General features: G+C 35.3%; 1 protein-coding gene across 4 annotated transcripts in view; it reads left to right on the top strand.

Moving 5' to 3' along the window:
* The first annotated feature begins 3311 nt into the window (after nucleotides 1-3311).
* Nucleotides 3312-21264, top strand: part of LOC105033525 (histone-lysine N-methyltransferase ATXR2) — an 84692-nt gene continuing 66739 nt past the window's right edge. The window contains exons 1-8 of one of the 4 annotated variants that reach the window (XM_029261348.2): nucleotides 3312-3554; nucleotides 5520-5595; nucleotides 6276-6361; nucleotides 6484-6848; nucleotides 7219-7331; nucleotides 7669-7700; nucleotides 12915-13066; nucleotides 13949-14036. In XM_029261348.2, the coding sequence (XP_029117181.1) occupies nucleotides 3468-3554; nucleotides 5520-5595; nucleotides 6276-6361; nucleotides 6484-6848; nucleotides 7219-7331; nucleotides 7669-7700; nucleotides 12915-13066; nucleotides 13949-14036 (999 nt within the window). In that variant the 5' untranslated portion in view covers nucleotides 3312-3467. Of the gene's footprint in view, nucleotides 3555-4992; nucleotides 5057-5519; nucleotides 5596-6275; nucleotides 6362-6483; nucleotides 6849-7218; nucleotides 7332-7668; nucleotides 7701-12914; nucleotides 13067-13948; nucleotides 14037-21264 lie in introns of those variants that run through there. The other 3 variants (XM_073257995.1, XM_073257996.1, XM_073257997.1) reach the window with 3 other exon arrangements.

The raw sequence follows: 21264 nt of genomic DNA, 5'->3' as shown, positions 1-21264 counted from the left end.
AAGCTTCTGTGTGGGAAAAAATTCATGAGAACTTGTTTCTCATGAATTCAAATAGGCGTAGGTGGGTGAGGTGGCGTAGGGAGATAAGTTAAAGGTGGTTTGAAATTTTAAACCAATCTAATTGAACCAACTTTATCAAAATAAGTTAGGCACAATTAGACTAAGTTAAACCCAACACAATTAGGCTTAATTAGGCTCAATAAAATTTTAATCAAATCAGAAATTGACTAAGCCCAACCCCTGATCAGATCAGGGACCAAACCACCTCGGCGATTAAGTCAACTCTTAACCTAATCGGATCAAACCCAACTGAATCCAATTCAATTGGACTTGATCCAAAAATAATTATTTAATTAAATTAATTTAATTAGCGATCAAATCACTAATTAAATCTTTCATAAATATTAAGTCCAAATTCGATGGGCAATCGGGCATCAAAGTCCATCGATATGAAATCTTGATCGAAGAGTCCCAAATCAGTGGGACTCTTGACCTCGGTACTCAAAATATGTGGAACTCATGATCAGAGAATCTTGATTCTCGATCACAGAGTTCCAGATACGTAGGACTCAGAGTCCCTGAGCATTAGGACTCTTGGTTGAAGAGTCCCATCCAGTGGGACTCTTCACCAGCCATCAGATCAGATAGGAACCTCTAATGTGTGTGACCCCGCAGGTTGAAATCTAAGCTGGTAGCACAGGAACCAATTCTTGTACTAATCGAAGTGACCATCTAGCAATGGTACCCGACGTCCGGATAGGTCGAATAGTCGCAATCACAACATTCAGAACCTACGCGAATATGGTTACTGTATAATTCATCCTTTTTGACCCCTGTGTATAGGACGACTTCGGGTTAAACTGTCAATCCTGATCAGATCATCCGAATCGTGTTCAACTCAAACAGTTCTGTGACTCATCACTAGGACTATCTTGGCCAAGATTTTGCTAAATTGAAACACGACTGTACACAGCTCCGGAACTGGAGTGGTCAATTCCATCTTGACACATGCACCGACAAGTCAAGTACTTGACTACACCCAGCAGCCTTCCATCACTGAATTAAAATTTCAGGTAGTTCAGTGCCTAAGTGCAGTGAGTTGCTTGCAAGTCACTGTGGCTGTCTCAGGTCGGAGGGACAGTTATACCCATATCCCATCGGAGCAAATCTTGACAGCAGAAAAAGCTCCGGAGTTGGTCATGTTCAGTGCAGATGTACCCTTATATCTCACCTGTATGCCATACCAGTGTCTCCACTCTCTTTGGTTAAGAGGACAACCAACCCATATGGCACACAATGACCTATGCTTGATAAACGTTGTTGTCCTTAGTAACAACATATCATTTGATCGCGAACTGGTTTAAGGACTAAACGACAAATCCTCCTTTGTCGAGTCTAAATAGTCCTAAGGACTTCACCACAACACAGGAGTTCATTAGAAGATGAAATAATTTGTGATGAAAAATATCAAAATAACTTTTATTTATTTATAATTCATATACTAATACAGAAAAGAGCACAACCGTCAACAGGCTGACGATTGGCTTTGGGACACTATTCCCGACACTTTGCCCCCCTCTCTCCCTTCCTTCTTCACCCCACGAGCCCCCCGAGCTCCACAGGCCCCCGACCGCCTCCCCCCTTGCACCACCTGCGACCGCATCGCCCAAGCCAGCTCCCCCCCTCTCTTCTTTCCTTCTTCCCCCTGCTAGTCCCCCAACCTCCATGTGCCCTTGACCGCCTCCACCATCGCAATTGGGCTCCCCATATATCTCTGAGATGGAACATGATACAAGCAGTTAGGATCATCCAATATCATTGATACCATCTTTCACTAAACAAATAGACACTGCTCCATTATCACGCCTATTTGATCCATCTTTGGCATCTTCATCGATGGCACCGAATATTATATTATCGCATATACATGAGCATCATAAGGATCCAAAGTCGGATGCCAGTTTTGCTGTAGCAGAGGATAGGCTATCTATGCATAAAGGTCGAGGCCGAGGACGATAGTGAGGGCGAGGTTTAGCTCACACTGACATTGATGTGGTAAATCCTATTGTTGATGTAGGAGAGAGTGTATCGCAAGTGATTTACAGGGACTCCTAGCAGCTTTTGATGACCTTGCAAAGAAGGTCAAAGCGACCAAGGGGGACTACACCCTTGTAGTACATAAGTTACATTGTCATAGTTTATTTTAGTCAGTTGTTTGAGTACAATTATTTATGTAATTAACTAGATTTATTGCATATATTTGTATTCTCTTATGCTTGCTACCTGGTTGAGGTAGCTTGTTTTTTACTTTATAAATTTTGTGAATGTTGAACAGATCTTATTTACAGGATAAAAAATATGGATGTGCTATTATAGGTATTTTGCTGTAATTTTGGTTGTCTTCTTTATAGGGGAGGTACTGTCGGAATTTGATCAAAATTTTACTAAAATCTTCAGCATATGATTTATAAGGGACACAGAGAAATCCCATAATTGCTTTGAATCACCAGTTGAAAACAAGCTTTAGATTCCATTCTTATAATTTATTTAATCTAATTTTGCAAAAAAAGAAAAAAAAATTCTTAATGGCCCTTTAAATTTAATACTTGATTCTTCTATCTTTCATAGGATGTGTAATGAACTTTTCAATTAATTCAAACTGATTTTTTCTTTTTAACCACTTAATTTTACTCTAGGGTCGACTCCAATTCCTTTAGATTCGACTCCATCTGCTCTGGGATCGAGTCCAATTCTTCAAGAATCGACTCTATCAGGGATTTTAAAAAAATAGTTCTCCGTCTGTGCTTATTGCCCAATAAGAATCGACTCATGGCTCATCCCATGGTACAAGAATCGTTTGAGCGATACACCATAAATCTTAAAATCCTCTGCGTGCCATATGAGTGATACATCATAAAAGTGCCATTGCAAATAATGCTTTTAGAAATGCCGTTACAAATGGTGTTTTTAAAAATATCAGTAAAAATGATGCTTTTAGAAATATCATTCTAAATGACGTTTTTATAAATATTATTTTAAATAATATTTTTATTTTTTATTTTTTTTTTAATTTTAATATTTTCATGTGGGCTGAGGGGATGGCTAACTTGGCAATAACTGCTGGAAATGTCATTTGAAATGTTTTTTTTAAAAATAACCCTGAAAATAAGTTGAAATGGAGATCAACTCGGAAAAAAAATTTTAAAACATCTCCGTTCTAAGAAACAGCTCATCTATTTTATCCAACCCAGTCCAAGATGCACGTGGGAAGGATTTTCAATTACAGAGTGGGTAGGGAAATTGCCCGATAGGATCCATACCCAACTTGCCGTCCCTAGTTTTAGCCGGACCCTGGATTGAAAACCCCAACCCCACAAAACCCTCTCCTCTCCGCAGCCTGCCTCAAAATCCCCTCACCAGAAAATATACCCTCCTCCTCCTCCTCCTCTCTCTCTCTCTCTCTCTCGATGGATGGCAGCCCGTGTCCTCTGGATAAAGAGTTCTCGGATCGAATCGCCGTGCTTTTAGCACCTCCGACTCCTCAATCTATTCAGGCAGTGAACGATCTCGACTCCATTTGAGTTATTTTTTTCTCTCTCCTTACTCGAGAAACCTTTGAAACTTTAAAAACTCTAATGAAAATAGCGATGAGATGCTTAAAAATAAGAATTTTAAGCACCTACTTTCTTTCTTTCAACTAGCAAGGGGTTTGTAATGTGTTTGGTGATTGCTGGTGAAGCATGAGCTGTCTTGCATGTAGTAACTCGTAGTTTAGGCCTTCGGTATTTTGGAATTATGGGTCATAATTTGTAAAATATGAGAATAGGATTTTAATAGGAGCTTACCAATATAACTTATGCATTAGTTTAGAATTTAAGTTGAAGTAGAAAACATCGCTTTTATGCTTGCTAACATACTGCTATGTGTGGTTACTGGGCACTTGTCTATGATAGCATGCACAAGATCAGCTCTTATTATCTCAGCTTCTATCAACCTTTAAATACACTGTCTTGTTATTGAATTGGTTTCTCAATGATAACAAAACGAATGCAAAAATGACAATCAATCTAGTTTTATTATATGAGGTGATATTTTGATATCAGTTGTTAGATATCGACTAAGTCTCCACAAATCTTGGTCATTTTACATTTTATTTATTTTAGATTTTCATTTAATCTTATCTATGTATCAGTTGCCCACCAAGATTGCCGGGATTTTGGAGTTTAGAAACCTTGATGCCTTATGACCTTTATCAGAATTGTTCTGATGGATCATGGATTGCAGAACTGTTCATTCCAGGTTACTCTACTGCATGTCTAGGAAACCTACGTACCTTTAGTTTTACTTTCCTTGCCGAATCATTTTCTCCACACAAGTTCAATACTTAGTGTTTACCTGAACATATGATTTTTGGGGGAAAAGTGCTATGTCCCATGCAGACATGCATTATGTACTTGTTATGTGTCGCATGCTTTAGGTCTTTGATATCTTTGGACCCTATTGCAACTTTTGTATGATGCAAGAAGGAGCACTAGAATGATGTGTGGTGCTTGATTTTGGAGGAAGAGAAGCAAGAATATGGTTCTTACCAAGGTTTGCAATCTCCGAGTACTGTACCAATAGGTTATTCAGTTGGTACAGTATGGTCGGTACTTGGTACCCTATGATATGTACCCCATACTGAGATAGCTCTTGATCTCTTTGTTTATACTTTTTATCATGGTTCTGCCTGAAACCGGGTGAGATGGGTTGGCATAGTACTACACACACCCTTATTTCGGACAATACCGGATGCTATGGTGCGGCTTCACTCAGTTCAGACCATGGACCAGTTAGACCCATATATTGAACCAAACCTTGGTACTGTGCCATTACCTAACAAATATGTTGTGATATGGTCTGTACAGGTCCATACATTAGACCTTGGTTCTCACTGTTATGTGGGGAAGAAGCAGCTATGAACAAATGGTGAGACTGCATTGTTACTGTGTTGAAGATGCAATAGAGACTGATCAGTGCTGAGTTCTATAAATCTTCTTCTCTTCTTTTATCTAGGGTATGATCCATCTCTGAGAGATCAACCCCTGTAAGATGAGTTTACAATTGAGACATTTGCATTTAAATGCTGATGTTATTCAAATATATTCTTTTTAACATGAATCTATATGAAACTACATGTACTTTTTAGCGTGAAAGTTATGCATAAAGTCTTCTCATATTCCCTTTTTAGCCTCTTGCAAAGCAAAGTTGCCCATTCTGTGTGTTAGATCAATGCAATACAAAATTAACTACTACACTTTCCAAGTAATTCAATTATTCTTATAACATTCATGTCATTTAGTTTGAAGTTAAGTCTGTAATTTTTTTAATGTTTTGTACTATAACTAAAATAGGATTTTGTATAACATGGAAAATGATAATAACGAATAATTTCTCCAGTTTCTTTTTCTTGTTATGCATAATGCAGCTTAATCAATTTGAGCAAGTGTTGATGTTTTGGCCTTTACATCATTTTCCAGGAGTACTATGATAAACTTATTGAAGCAACAAATTGTCATGGTCTGAGAATAAAGTACAGCAACAAACATGGAAAAGGTATATTGATCTTCTCAATTGACATGTTGATTTTTTGCTAAAATTACCATCATATCTGATAGTGGGTTACCATTTTCACATGTTGGAAGGGAATCTTTATTTGCTATATTTGGATCTGGCTTGCTTTTGTATTATACTTGTCTAACCATGACCTTAACTGTCAAAATCATCTAATCTTGATTTGCACAACTTATTATATTCTTCATATCTATTTGAACCTCTCAAAGGGCAATACCCCTTGGCAATATAATTTCTTTAAATTTCATTACATTTTCTACTGCAGGTATCTACGTCTGTTAGACCTCTCTATTGATCCTCAGAAATAATTTTGGGAATCTCTCTTTCTTGGAAGTTCTTCTATTTGTGATGCATATATCATTTCAACTGTTTATTTTGCATTAGTTCTCTATCTGTTTCTTGAGCTTCCTTTCACATGATCATTCCTAACAAGTTTAACCATGAGGTCACTGAGAGTGCGAGATTTAAGTATGGTCAAATGTTTATCTGGATTGAGGTTTAGGTTATAAGCTATAGGTAGTTTCCATATCGTCTGTTTCTTTTTCCTTCTTTTCCCCATTTTTTGTTTTGTTGGGCGTGGGGTGTTAAGGAACCTGCTGTCCTTGTCTTTCTTTATCAACCATATATCAGAGTGATATCCTTGATTTAATTTGGGGTTGTAGGTGTCTATGCAAATTCAGAATTCAAAGAAGGGGAACTTATATTAAAGGATCAAATGCTAGTTGCTGCTCAGCACAGTTCTAATAAGGTCCTTATCATGATCAATCTCTGAGAGCTTTATGTTGCCTAGTGATAATTGATACTCTTGCTCTATAGGTACTTGTTTTATTAATTTAGTTGATGTGCATGTATTTCATTTATATGATGCAGGTTGATTGTCTTGTATGTAGTTACTGCTTTCGCTTTATTGGTTCGATAGAACTTCAAATTGGGAGGAAACTCTATCTGCAAGGTTTGGGATTATCTACCAAAAAGGAATGTGACTACCAGACCTTTTCTCATTCTTCAAATGGATTTTGCCAAAACGAGATGGAGGAAGCAGAGGGAAATTTTTTTATGAATGAAAGCGATAATACAGGGTCAAGTTCTTCTAAGAATCTTAAGGCCGATCCTCTTCCTGAAGATCTGCTATTGTCACTTATGAATGGTGATCTGTCATTGCCTTACACAAGGCAATTTGCTTTGCCTCCGGTTATTGCTTGTCCTGGTGGGTGTGAAGAAGAACATTATTGCAGGTTAGAAATACAAATTGGTTGTCAAGCTCTAGTTAGAAAATGTCTGTCAAATCCACATTTACTGTTACCTGTTCATGTCCAAGATTCTGTATTTTTTTTAGAAGTTACATGTTTGAAAGTGAAGGGTTCAAAATAAGCTATCTATAATATTATAAGAACCTGTCTCACAAAAAAGTACCCACAGACTGATAAATAGATATAAAACAATAATAGATGCTATGAGATCAAGTCAATGCACTGATTAGATTTTTTATTCTCTTTCTTAATCATATTCAATAGCTACACATCATGTTCACTAAGTTTATATTTCCTTGTAGTTTTTTGTTTCGCACTCTTAGGTCTTTCTGACTGACTTGCCTACCTTTTCCAGCAATTTATGTGCAGACTCTGACTGGGAATCATTTCATTCTCTACTATGTACTGGGCAGAATACAGAACGATCACGAAGGGCCTCACTGTTTAAGTTTATAGAACATGCTAATAGTAAGTTTTCTGTTATCATTAAAAAAATAATTTACTTCTCATCTATTTTTATTGGATATTTTCATCTAATTATGTTGGATACTAATATTTCAATTCATGTGCATTGATTGTTTCCCTATATTCCAAAGGGATAGTATTAGTTAGAAAGAAGGGACCCTGAAAACAATACCACAATGCACTTTCCACATCATTTTAAATATCATTTGATGCCAACTGTTTTATATAGTTACAGTGCATCTAACTATCATACATGCAGGTGGAAAGAGTAAATATCCACTTTTAGCTGTTGTTTGATACTTATTTCTTGTTTCTGACTATTTTTCATTTTTTTCCTTAGGCACAAATGACATTTTTATCCTTGCTGCCAAGGTATGCTTGAAATATTTATACTTCATATGCTTAGACTCAGTATTTTGTGTCAGAATGTGCATCATTTTGAACTCCAAAGTATTTTGTGTGTGATGGCTTGTCTTTCTTGGTTGCACTCAAAATTATAATGAAGGTGTCCAGGAACAAGAGTTAAACTCATTCATTCAGCTGGGCTGATCACTCTCTTGTACTTATTGTTAGGGATGGCAATGGGTTGGGTATGGGTCGGGTTGGCCCATATGTGTACCTATCCTATAATTGAAAACCCCATGCCTATATCCACCTCATGACCGCCTTAGGTCGGGTCAAGTAGATATGTGGGTGGGGTCAGATTAGGTGGATCAGAGGGATCCGGTTAGGTACATGTAAACAATATAAAATGATTATAATTTTGAAAGGGGGATATATATTAAGATTATATCGGGTTGGATTCGAGATGGGGCATATCATTATCCGTATTTGACCTGAACCAGCTTCGGATATTTTTATCTACAACTCATATCTGCCCCAGGTTCTAATCGGATTGGGTGGCTGATGGGTCAGCTAAAATTGCCATCCCTGCTTATTGTTGTATACTCTACCATGCCTTAGAGCCTTTCTGCATCGCTAGCTTCTGAAAATACTTGCAAATAAAGCTTCCAACCTTGTTTTAATAGTAGCTAGCAAATAGATGTATTCCAAGTTAACATTGAGTGGGATGTTTTTCTTGGAAGAATTGTGACATTTAAATGTGATAGAGAATGAAAGCCTACTAGACAATTAGACATTTGTGAACGAAAAGTGAATTTCCTCTTTAGCTGGTAGAAATGAAATTCAAAGTCTATATTTGTCACCTGTCAAAGTTGCTGGCTTGGGAGCAAGAGATTATGCAAGCAGTAGTAGTAAGGGTACTAGTAGAGGGCATGCTCGAACTACCACTAGAGTAAGTAGGCACGAGTAGATTCATTGCTCACCTGAACCCGATTCCTTTTGCTCTTCATATATGGGACAAGTGAAGGGAAGCTAAGAGAAAGCAAAGCAAGATCAATAAGTGTTGGGTTTCGATTATGCAGCGAAATATTGTTTTTAAATTTTTTTTTTTATGGCATGCTATTAACTCTTTAAAACAAGCAAACCAAAATCCAATTCTAGATAGACATTGTTGATATCAATCAAACACAATATAAATAATAATCAGGTCAGAAGTATACCTCCAAGTAGATGATAGTCTCAAACTGGTACAATCTCCACTAGACACCTAAGCAGATGCCCTCCAATGATAGTCCACACAGGTACCAATCACGGACCTTCTCAATCTTTTGCTATGCTGAAAATTCTTCACCAGAATTCAGCACTCCCTCCTTCTCAAGGATGAAGCGCACCGCAATTTGAGAGCTTTCTATCCTTCACAATGATTATGCCTGAAATCTTTTCAAAATCTTCACTTAAAAGACTAGCACACCCTCTCTTCTTTTAGATGTCCAACTCTTGGTATATCAATCTCTTAAGAAAGCAGACTTCTATTTTCTATATGTTTTCTTTCCACTCTTATTTTTTTTCTTTTTCTTACTCTTTTGATTTTTTCTTCCACTTCAACATAATTCCCTTTGGAGTGCCTCCTATATATAATATATGAAGAGGCATGTAACCAACCTTTGGCATATAACCTTCTCACGTGGCCAAACTCTTTGGCTTTTGCATGAATTAAATGGAACCGTGTGGGACGAGCTAACTCTTGGGTGTGGAAGAGGAGTAAGGCAGAAGGACTCTTCCTTCTATGCGTTACTCTCCATGCTATCAATTCTGGTGTAAGAAATTTAAGAGGAGTAAACCAGAAGGACTCTTATGGGCGTGGAGAGATAAGGAGGTGTGGAAGAGTTTCATACCACATGAAACTCTTTCACATGAGTAATTAGAGGCGCCAAGGAGACCTAGGCCTTGAGCCCTCTTGGATTTGGTCAAAGCTTCAGGTTTTAGATAAGATCAAACGTCTTTGGGCTATGGTTGATTGGGAATTTAGGTTAGCCCATGTGCTAGCATGTCAATTAAACCCATGGGATTTATAATAAATCCAATTAGTTTAGTCTATAATCAATTCCTTAAGTATGTGACCTATTGGATTCCATATCTAATTAGCAGTAGACTTAGGCACATGACCAAATTAAGTCAATTAGAAATAGGTCAAGCCCAAATACACTAATTAATTAGAACTCCTAATTGATTGTTGAATTAAACTCTTTAATTTATGTGATTCTACAAGTCAAGATTGATGTCTAGCAATGTGTCATGATTATCTAAAAGATGTGGAATTTTGGTAGAAATACTATAACATCTTCTAGTGACGAGTTATTGTACAATTCAATCCTTCGATTATACAACATCCCAAATAAGTTATGGACATGAAATCATGTCAAGCCCAAATATTTATTTATATGTATCTCGTTCTGAAAATGATGGCTCGATTGATGACACATTAGAAATATTTTCTAATTGACATCCTACTTTGGCCAAAGATTTCATGAGTCATCATCCTATAAGATCACATAGGATGTTCTCTCCCTTGATAAAGAGTGATCGATTTTTTGTTGACTACTCACAACCTTCATGCACACTTCACCATGCCTAAAACATCCCAGACATGTTTTAGAGAGTCATGTTAGGGAATGAATTAAAATATAGATTTATATACACAAGGTATTATGGTGATCTTAGATCTAAGGATCACTTGCACTGCTCCCACTAGAGAACAATCTACTGACATGCTTGTAAGGCTCCATTAGATATTCTTTTTGTAGGTCAATTTAGTAAACTTATTATCCAATAAGCATCTATATCTTTGTATTAGTGTCACTACACAAGTGACTGTGATATCAATCACCCTCTCCATCGAGCATATATAGGATATGTCAGTCTTACCGATATCATTATCTCCGAATCAATGATCCTACGACTGAGAATATTTTAAATTAGGGCTATCAAGATTTTAGGTTTCATTGGCATGATCTCATTATGATCCTAAAAATTTTGTCCTAATTTATGGGATTCATTATAATCTTAATCAAATAACAAGATGCAGCATATAATGAAATAAAATGCCTAATTTCATTAATAAATAATTAATGTCAAATAAATGAGTAAGAAGATAGAATATTAAAAAAACCCCATCGCATCATGGATGCGATTGGCTTGCAGGGCACTATTCTTTCAATTAGATAGGTTGGTTGATAGGCACCCTTCAAAAGAGACCTCGCTCCTCCCATTGTTCAGTTGACCGGTACAGTCCCACCTTCAATGTGAAATATAAGTTAGTGTAACACTTTATTTCTAGGAGATCGGTTAGCTTCGTCTATTTTCTTTCTTTCTAGTGGCAAGAATTGTCTTCTACCAACCTTCCATGGAGGCTATTTAGTTGTTTAATGCAGTTTGTAATTCATCGAAACACAAATTATATTTTCTCTGTCTTTTCTTAGTCCAAACAAGTATATTGTTCTTCAGTAATGGTTGGTGAACATCATTTTCTGCATATGCTTCATATTCAACATAACTTTGTGTATATGTTCACATATAGATATGTGCATGTGGCAGCAAATGTCTGTATTATATGAGAACTGAGAGGCTATGTGCTTCAGCTCGGTTTGATTTTTTCCCCCCCTTTTTTTCCCCTTTTCTGTGCGTGTCTGTGTGTGATTGGCAATCAGTGGATGATACATGCTATTAGTATTCTTGTCCCAAAAAAAAAAGGTCATGTGACAATTTTCATTTTTAGAGCACTTTCTCACCTAAATAACTATTAAAGCCTCCATCTTTTATGATGTAGAAGAAGATGGCCTTATGTTAACCATGAGAGAAAGTACACAAACTTGCTGCCTGATCCAGCAATGAACCACAATTTTGTACTATTGCTGTCATGGAAAGCCTTTCTATAGTATGATCTTTGCACTTCCTTCTGGCATCATGCCAAAATGTGGCTTTCTCCATGGTCTGTGCCCTAGAATGAGCTATGACCAAAGATCCTTCATGGGATCATCAAACTTTTTGCTTCCAGACTTGCTTTTGCTTTTCCCTACCCTGTTTTTCCTTACACTTCACTTCAAGATGCCTCTGAAGCTGATTCTTGTTATTCTGTTGATATTTTGTCACCCGTTGTGTGAATCACTTCAGGTGTCTGTTTGGATATCTACAACATAACTTCATGGGATATCTCCCACCTGGTCCATTGGTGGAAAGAGATGTACAGACTGGGATAGAATTACTGTAACAAGGATGGCCTAAATCCAACAATTCTGACAAAACAGGGATGTTAGGTTTCTTTTGGAAGGTGATTTTTGCATTATCTGATTTTGTGTTGTTGTGCATTGTGGCCTCTCCCAATCAATACATTTTTTGCCTCTTAGCTTCTACACTTTTCATCATCAGTCCATGAGGTTAGTAGCTCACAGACAAAGGTTGCTGACATCCAAACAGGTCCCAAATTGAAGTTAAATAATGTTTTGAAAAGATATGAATTGATTATTGCTTGGTTTAAAAATTCCTTAAAAACTCTTTTTTCATGTCTGTCAAAGTGAATATGCAAAGATATAACATCCTTACAAGCAAGGTTTTAAATCTCATAGGACGGGGCTGCCTTGATTTTCCATGGAATGGGACATGCCGCCATCCTGCCCCATCCTGACACTTAGGATGGGATTTCCCAAGATATCTTGATGAGGATGCTGGGATGATGGTGAGATAGTCCTGTCTCGACACATGAGATGATACCTTATCCTGGTATCCCGTGGAGCATCCCACCAGGACTTAAATCCTTACTCATAAGTCCATCTTTTGTGAGAACCATTTAAATACTTCTAATAAAAATCTTCATACTGTATTTCTCTTATTTAAAACCTGTGAAATACTGAATGCTTGCATATCCTTTAAATTGATAATTTAGGCAGCATACCCTGTGGCATCTGATTTTAAAGGCTAAATATTCTTTTTGGTCCTGCTGTTATTAGAAATAAATCTTGAAGGATATTTGCCTCCTTTTGGTGCATGCTAATACTAATATATTTGTTAAAATGGACATCTTCTGCATGATGAAAGATATTAAGTTTTTGCTGATCCCCAACTGATCTTCTTAACAATCAAAATAGTGTGTTGTTCATGATTGAAAAGTAGGAACTCGTTTACTTGACATTTGCTTTAGCAACCTGTTTTTCTTTTTTTCTTCCTGATTTGTCTGGTTCCATTTATCAGGTGATCTCGTATACAATATTGAAATGCAGGAAATTGAAAAGGTCACATACTACAGAGATCGGAAAGCAACCTAGCCTTGATAAAACAGATGAGTTCAGTTTTTCTTTGCTTATGGAAGCATGGAAGCCAATCTCAATGGGGTTTAAGAAAAGGTAAATCTTACTGATTATACATGTCAGTTGGACATTCTCCAGTAAGGTCCATTCCTAACACACTAATTTTCTTCCACATGCAGAAGGAAACTTGAGAGTATATCTGCATATCTCATTATGACTAGTTTTTGAGTTGTAATTCTGAAATCATTGTATTGGGTTTTATTTTTAATTTTTAATCCTTATGATTTTAAAGTGTTTCCTTCTAGGGAGATCCTTGCACTTGTTGTATCTGGGTTTTAATTACATTTAAAGCCTCACCCAAGAGCAGTATGTTAGTTAATAGGTGTGATGATGAGGGAACTAATCTCTAGGTACCAGAAAGCATGCAATTTCAGTCAGATCAGGCTGATTCCATTTGATGTAGATTTAGCGTAAATGCGTTCTAGCTATGGAGATTTGTCCAGATGGCGCCATCTGTTAACAAGCATTGATGAACTTGGAGTTTGGTTGTGGCTGATTTTAGTAGAGCAGATCCAAGTGAGACAATAAATTGGTATAAGATTTAGACTGGACTAAATCCTGGAGGATGCAAAATGGAGCCAAGAAGGGGTCCAAACTTGGTTGAGCCTGGGTTAGCCAATCCATTTCTGCCCTTATAATAAACTAAAATATCAGCTAACTTGAATTATGCATTTTGATGTCCTTTTTAGGGGAAACAACTATTTAAAAAAGACAAAAGAAAGTAAAAAGCAATGCATGCTTATTATCACTATATTAGATAGGATCAAATTCTAAAAGTTATATCTTTGTAACAAGTGATTTTTTCCCTCTTACTTGGTGGAATGTTATTGTCTTTCCTTCATTATCAATCTGCCAATATGCAAGTATGCCCTTATGAATTGTAACAAAGTGGAGCATCTGTACATTATCTTCTTGTAGGTGGTGGGATTGCATTGCCCTGCCCGATGACGTTGATTCCGGTGATGAAGAATCATTTAGAATGCAAATAAGAGACCTAGCATTTACTGTAAGCATTCTCTGACCGACCTCTGTTGATCACATTGTATCAAGTTATCAACTTTGGGTGATCATGTCCATGCATACCTCCTGTTTGTATTCATTTTCTGTTAGATCTGAAAATTATGTTATGGATGAGTAAGTTTGTTTTTATGTTAATTGAAATTTTAAAACTTTCATTGTAAAGCTTCTAGAGCTCATTAAGCTACTTCATCATTAATTTTTGCCATAGAATAGGAATTTAATATTGGCAGGTTATCAAGATTGTTATGCAATATTGTGAAATACCCAAGGTTAGTCCTTTTCATGATAGAGTTGTCAAGAACTCATGAATACAAATTGCTTTACTGGGCATTAATATTAGACATCAGTAAGAAAGCTTGAAGGTTATGGTTATTGGGAGGTCATCTCAGGAATTTTCATTGAGATCATTTCATGTTAGCTGGACACTGTGCTTTGGTTATATTAAAACCAAATTTCTTTCTTGCATATTCCTGGCAAAATTAATAATGAACCTTTATATCTGTTGTCGCTAAATTATGCTGTCCAACCTATTTTTGACCATGTTCCTGCTCCCCCAGTCCTATTGTTGTTCTACTAATTAATCTTAACAAAGTAAACCATATTGGTAATCCATTGGATCCCAATATCCGTCCAGTTCCTGCTTTGGTTCTGGAGGAATGGGTTTTGGAACATTTTGACTTGATTGGCTCAGTGTATAATGTTCACCTTGTAACTGATTAAGGGAGAATCATAGTTTTCAAGGACCTGTTTGGTATTGTTGTTGTTTTTGTGTTTTTGTGCTCCACAAAGTGGTGAAATATCACATGGAAATGGAGGCTGAAGATAGCATTTGTGGGAAGCTTCTGCTATTCCCTGCTTTCTTTTCCACTTTTTATTTTTGAAAATAATAATATTTTCTACCAAAATCTCTAAATATTTTACAAACAATTAAAAAAAAGTTTCATCGTACATGCTATTCAGTCTAGCTCATTTTCTTCTTGTGTTTTTGAAAGCAAAAACAGAAAACAAAAGCAAAAACAGAAAACAAAAGCAACCGCGAAGTGAGCCCAAAATTTTGGGTATTTGGAGTGGGTGGAATTGTAGATGGGATTTGGAAATTCAAGAATGCAAGAACTAAGATCAGAAGAGAAGAAAGTTGGGAGGGAAAGAGGCTTAGTTTCTTATTTCATTCTCAGAATGATTTACATGGTTCAGAGCCAACTTATTTATAGCAGTAGATGCTCAAATTGGTACAACACCTTACAACTAATCCAACAAACTCTGTTATATTGTTATTACAACAACAAATTCTGTTATTAGCTAACTAACATTTGAACCTAACTAACATTTGAACTTCGTTGAATATGCACCTTGCCTTCAGTTGTAACCCTGAGTTCCACCTGCTGCAGTATTGCTTGTTGATTTAACTCAGAATAACATGAGGAATGATGGTCTGGAAATACAATGGAGCCATTGTTATTTTAACATTTTACTTCGACATTGTGAATATTTTTGTCACGCCCCCAATCCGAGATTGTGAATCGAGGGTCATGGCAACCGCCGCATACTTATAGAAAACTCTTTCCATAAGCATGCAAGGCATCTTATCATACTATCCTAAAACAACAGCGGAATAATTAGTCAATAATTTAAATCCAAAATATCACGATCTAAATTTCTTCTTTAATATCTTAATAAATTCAACAATGATTCATAGGTCTTACACCAAATTCAATAAGACTTTCAATTTAAAATAAAAGTATAAGGATTCTGCTTCTGATCACTCTTCCATTCATATCTTGTATCATCTTAATTCCTCAACATCTGTAAAAACAGTAAAATAGAAGGTAATGAGCTAGACAGCCCAGTAAGCAATAATCACTTCTCAACAGATTTCATCAGATATATAAGTAAATAATCATTTATAGAAAATAAGCATATAGAGTTCATCAATTCAAAATCAATTTCAATTATGCAATATAATTCATGCCAAATTCATTTCTTTTTCGAAAATTCAAGTTTCTTTCCAGATTTCAATTTCTTTCGTTCTTAAATTCTTTTCGTCAACCATGAGCTATGACCACATTTTCCCTGTGGCAGGGTCATAACACCGCGTATCTGCTTGCGGTAGGCTGCGAATCATCTGGCAGCCATGTCCTTTGGAACCGCTGGTCTCGCTGGCGGTTTGTCGCTGGTCTCTCTGGCGATATGTTGCTGGTTTCGCTGGCGACATAAACCCTCAGGACAATCAATTGCCAACGTATATGCCCCCATTGGCGGGGTCCTTTACATAGTCAGGTTGTCAATTCATAATGTTTCTTATATCATAATTCTTCATAAATCATATTTCATATTCTAATTTTGATAATAAAACATATAATCATGTAGTATCGAAATCAATCAATGTAATGCATCATGAAATCAATATGTTCAATCATGCTTCATCATAACATTTCAAATAAGATATTTTCATAACAAGATACCATTCATCCAATTCATGCATCGTTTCACAAATCATGTCAGAAAAATACGTTATAATTTGCCGATAAATCTAGAAAAAGTGAAACATTACTTACCTCGAACGTACTCCAATAAATCCACATAATTCTATAAATTTTCTTTCAAAAATTCTGTTCGTAGATCATATCGCGATATCCCATGATCAAACATCCACAATCCTATACAGAATCAATTTTAATAATTAGAAAGAATACGAATACCATATTTCAACGATTTAGATTGGGTCCGATCATCTAATTTCATCTAATCAAAATCTAATTAGGATCTAAACGATCCAAAGTTTGACTATCAGATCAAATCGGATAAGAAGTGATAGGACCGAGATTTCTTCATCGATTTCATAAAATCAAGTAGAGAGAGAAAATTAGAGGAGAGAATTCATGAGGTACAATTCGAATTGATCAGGTGACACAATCCAACATTACGATTGATCCAATATCTCGATTGGTGAAATCAACATAATCAAATCAAGTCATGACTAGATCGAAATCATGGATGATCAAATCTAAAGATTCATGGTCTGATCAAGGTGGGTGCCAGTACGTTGTCAGATAATCATGGATCAGGGTTCATTAGAATCAGATCAGGATTATTAAAAGAAATTTCTTCATTCACTAACCTTTTTAGAGAGAGAATCAATCAAGAGAGAATATTTTAGAGAAAAAATTCTAGAGAGAAAATTTTAGAGAGAAAAAGCTCATCTTAAATTCTTCAGACAATATGATTCAACAAATCCGATCGATTGGATCAAATCATGCTGAAATTATCATGTGGATAATTCAATAAAATCTAAAAATACCTGATCTGATCAAAGTGGATGTCGGTGTACCATCCGACGATCACAGATCAAAAATCCATCACGAGGATCATTTAAATTCATCATCATTCTTCTCAAAATTCTAGAAATCTTAGTAGAGAGAAATAATTTAGAGAGAGGATTCTAGAGAGAGAAAGTAGAGAGAAAAAGTTCAATTCTAGAGAGAGAAAATACTAATTCAGGCTGAAGAGAGAGAAACTCTCTTTCTCATATTTTATTATTTATATCATTATTTATTAATTAATTTAATAATTTTTTTTTCTTTCTTCTTTTCTTTCTCTCCTTTTTTTCTTTTCCTTCTTCTTCTTCCTTTTCTTTTCTTCTTTCCCGTGGGTTTCTTTTGGGCCAAAACAAGGGACCATGAGGTCCCCTCGATGATGTTCCGACCGACGGCGCAACCAGCGTGGGACGGCCGTCGGCAGGAGGAGAGGCGACCCGGCGGCAAGAGAAGGCCAAAACTGGTGGTCGGCGGTGACCACCGGCGTCGGAATCAAAGGAAAACGGTCAAAAAATGAAGCTTACTTTCGCAACAAAATCCGGCGACTCCAGTTGCCGGCGAGCATGCACATCGGCACGGGAAGGAAGGGGGAGAAGAGAGGAAGGGGAGGAGGCTTACCTCCGTCGCCAGCGAAGCTTTTTCGGTGAGAAATTGGACGGCACAGTGATGGGTCTCCGTGAGGAATTTCCGACGATTGCCGCCGTTTTGCCCCAAGATTTCTCGATGAGAGGAGAGAGGAGGGTTCTCCTTAAATAGAGCCGGAGGGAACTCGTCTCCGACTCCGATTGGGAGCCGGCAAGAGGAGGAAGAAGACTCCCCCTTTGGGAGTCTTCTTCCCCCTTTTTTTTTTTGGGCTTTGTTACATGGGTTGGGATTTTTACATGGGTTGGGCCATCACATTCTTTCCTTCTAAAAGAAATTTCGTTCTCGAAATTTTTCTTGCCCGAGTCTTCATAGTTTCTTACTTGAATCTCATCCACAAATGTTTCAATATTCTAATTCTTGATATAAAATTCATTCTTAAATCATTCCATAAGAAAAAAAGTAAATACATCAAATATTGATCTGAAATGGAACCATTTATTTTCTTATTTATCAAGATCGATATCTCAAAAATTTTCAATGTTTCAAGATTTCGAAATTATGATCTCATTCTCTGTAAAAATTAATGTTCAATATCTCATGACTCTAAATTTAAATCCATCTCTTGTAGGTAGAAGAAAGTCAGTGTCTCTATTCTTGCATAAGAACTTCATTCATCATTTATTTATTTATTTATTTATTTTAAAATATTAACCACTCTTAATTTCAACCCATCATAAGATAGGAAAACATACTTCTATGAATCATATGATGACATCCCAATCAATCAAAATTTAAAAATATTTTTTCTTATTCGTACTTTCAAAGGTTGAAGATTTATTATTTCAATCCCATTCTCGAACTTTGGATATTTTAATTCTCGATACAACTTCGTCATTAAGTTATTTCATAAAGATCAATATCACCATTGTTGATTCAATCAATATTACTATTTCTAGTTATCAAAATTTTTCTTACTCAAACCCTCAAACTCTTAAATATTCTAATTCTTGAAGTAAATTTTATCATTAAGTCATTCCATAATAAAAATCAATAACTCAAAAATTGATCTAAATTAAAACTATATTTTTTTTATAATCAAAATCAATGTCTCTGTTCTAAGTAAGTATATCAATTTTTTTTATCTAAACATTAACAACTCTTAATTAATCGATTCATTATCAAATTAAATTATAAATAACTCCAATCCATCTTTTGTAGAACAATCGTCAATATCAATAGATAACCTCAATCTTTTCCATTCAGTCAGAGAAATAATAATGATTAAAAGAGTTCTAACTTCAAATTTCATTATACTCTGGAGATAAATATTTGAGTATAATAATCTAAGATCGAAATCATCATTCGATAAACAATCTCAAATTCTTCTCAATAAATAGAGAATTGTAAAATTTAATTCTAGGATAGAGAAAATTTATCTCTAAATATTCTAAATCAAAAACCAAAAATCAAGGGTCCACTCATCCTAGAATTAGGATGCTAAATATTTTTGTAGCATAGTAGGTGGAAACTCTACTTTTAAAAATCACATTAGGATATCTAAAATAATTCAAAATTTTAAAATATTATTCTTTCTAATATCCATGAATTTTTTGTATCAAAGTATATCATTTATCATAATTCTTTGACTCAAAGAATCAACATTCCTGATTTACTCAAAGTAATCCAGATTACCATGCTTCCGCTGCACACTCTGATCTAACAATCAAAATTTCTTAGGTTCACCAAAAAAGTTTGATCAAATTATTTCTTTATCTTATCAATAGAAAGGATCTAAAATTTTAAATTTCAATTGAAGTCAAAGATTAACTTTCGATTCTCATTCATACTTTTACTGGTGTACAATAATCTTGATTAACCCTTGAGTCCAATATCATATTTAAACCATCATATAGATTTACTATAATCAATATGAATCAGATCTTAATTCTCATATCAATTCAATTCGATAATTTTCAAACCAAAAATCCTTATAAGTTAAATTAATGGAGAAAAAAAATCCTTCGATGCTCCACCAAATTTGGACATGATCAGAATATATAAGAATTTCAAATCATTATTTTTTTTCTAAAATTTCTATAATCAAGATCTTTAATATCTATCACGTATCTTTTCACAACAATCATACAAGCCTCAAAAATTAAATCTCCATTTAATAGTAGATTCAATTAGGGACCTCGTTAATAAAAGTAAAGGAACTCCATATCAATTCCTAAATCCAAAATTTTTAAATTATAAATTCACATTGGATCCCTTAACCTGAAATAAATATAAATCAGATCTTTTATCTTAATCTAAAGATATCAATTTTTTCATTAACAACCTTAACAATAATATCAGAAAATCTCTTGATCAACTTAGATACAAAATCTTTAAATTGAAATTTCATACACATCATGTAGTCTCCAAGAGACATAATAAAATCTATTATCTAGATCTAAGGATGATGATTAAAGATTCCAGTACGATGAATATTCTACAACCTCATAATCGATTTCATTAATAAGAAATAGGCTTCTTTGCAATATCTCCAAATATGCATTCATCCTAATATGCCACTTTATATATAATCCACATATCAAGTTCACTTTCGATAAATATTCCAATCAAGCATCAAAAAAAGATTTTTCTTAGTCCATCCTGAAACAATATTTTATCGTCAAATCTTTATCTTGCCAGTAATAGTCAACTTCTCAACTAGAAGTGATATCATAGTATTATTCTCACATCAAATTTGAACTTACGATTCACTTGAATAACTAATGATCAAATTAGTAACCACAATGCACAATAAAATTTTATGTCAATCCCTTTTATAATTACTTTCAATCAGAATCTAACTAATCATATAATGATCAATAGATCATCCATCATATTTCAAACTCCATATGTCATAATCTCTTATGATCCTTTCATACATAATCTCAATGTTTAATCAAAATTTATAAATATTTCACCCACTACAATCATCAAAGATCTACACTATAATGTTCCTGGTGTCTATCCACTTACACCCATTCTATATCTGATTCTATGTTTCATAATTCATTCACTTATGCTCTGATACCACTATAATTGTCACGCCCCCGATCCGAGATTGTGAATCGAGGGTCATGGCAACCGCCGCATACTTATAGAAAACTCTTTCCATAAGCGTGCAAGGCATCTTATCATACTATCCTAAAACAACAGCGGAATAATTAGTCAATAATTTAAATCCAAAATATCACGATCTAAATTTTTTCTTTAATATCTTAATAAATTCAACAATGATTCATAGGTCTTACACCAAATTCA

Source organism: Elaeis guineensis, chromosome 5 (assembly GCF_000442705.2).
Source record: "Elaeis guineensis isolate ETL-2024a chromosome 5, EG11, whole genome shotgun sequence".
Taxonomy (NCBI): Eukaryota; Viridiplantae; Streptophyta; class Magnoliopsida; order Arecales; family Arecaceae; genus Elaeis; species Elaeis guineensis.
The sequence above is the reverse complement of the archived record's forward strand: the minus strand, read 5'-3'. Positions and strand labels throughout refer to the sequence as shown.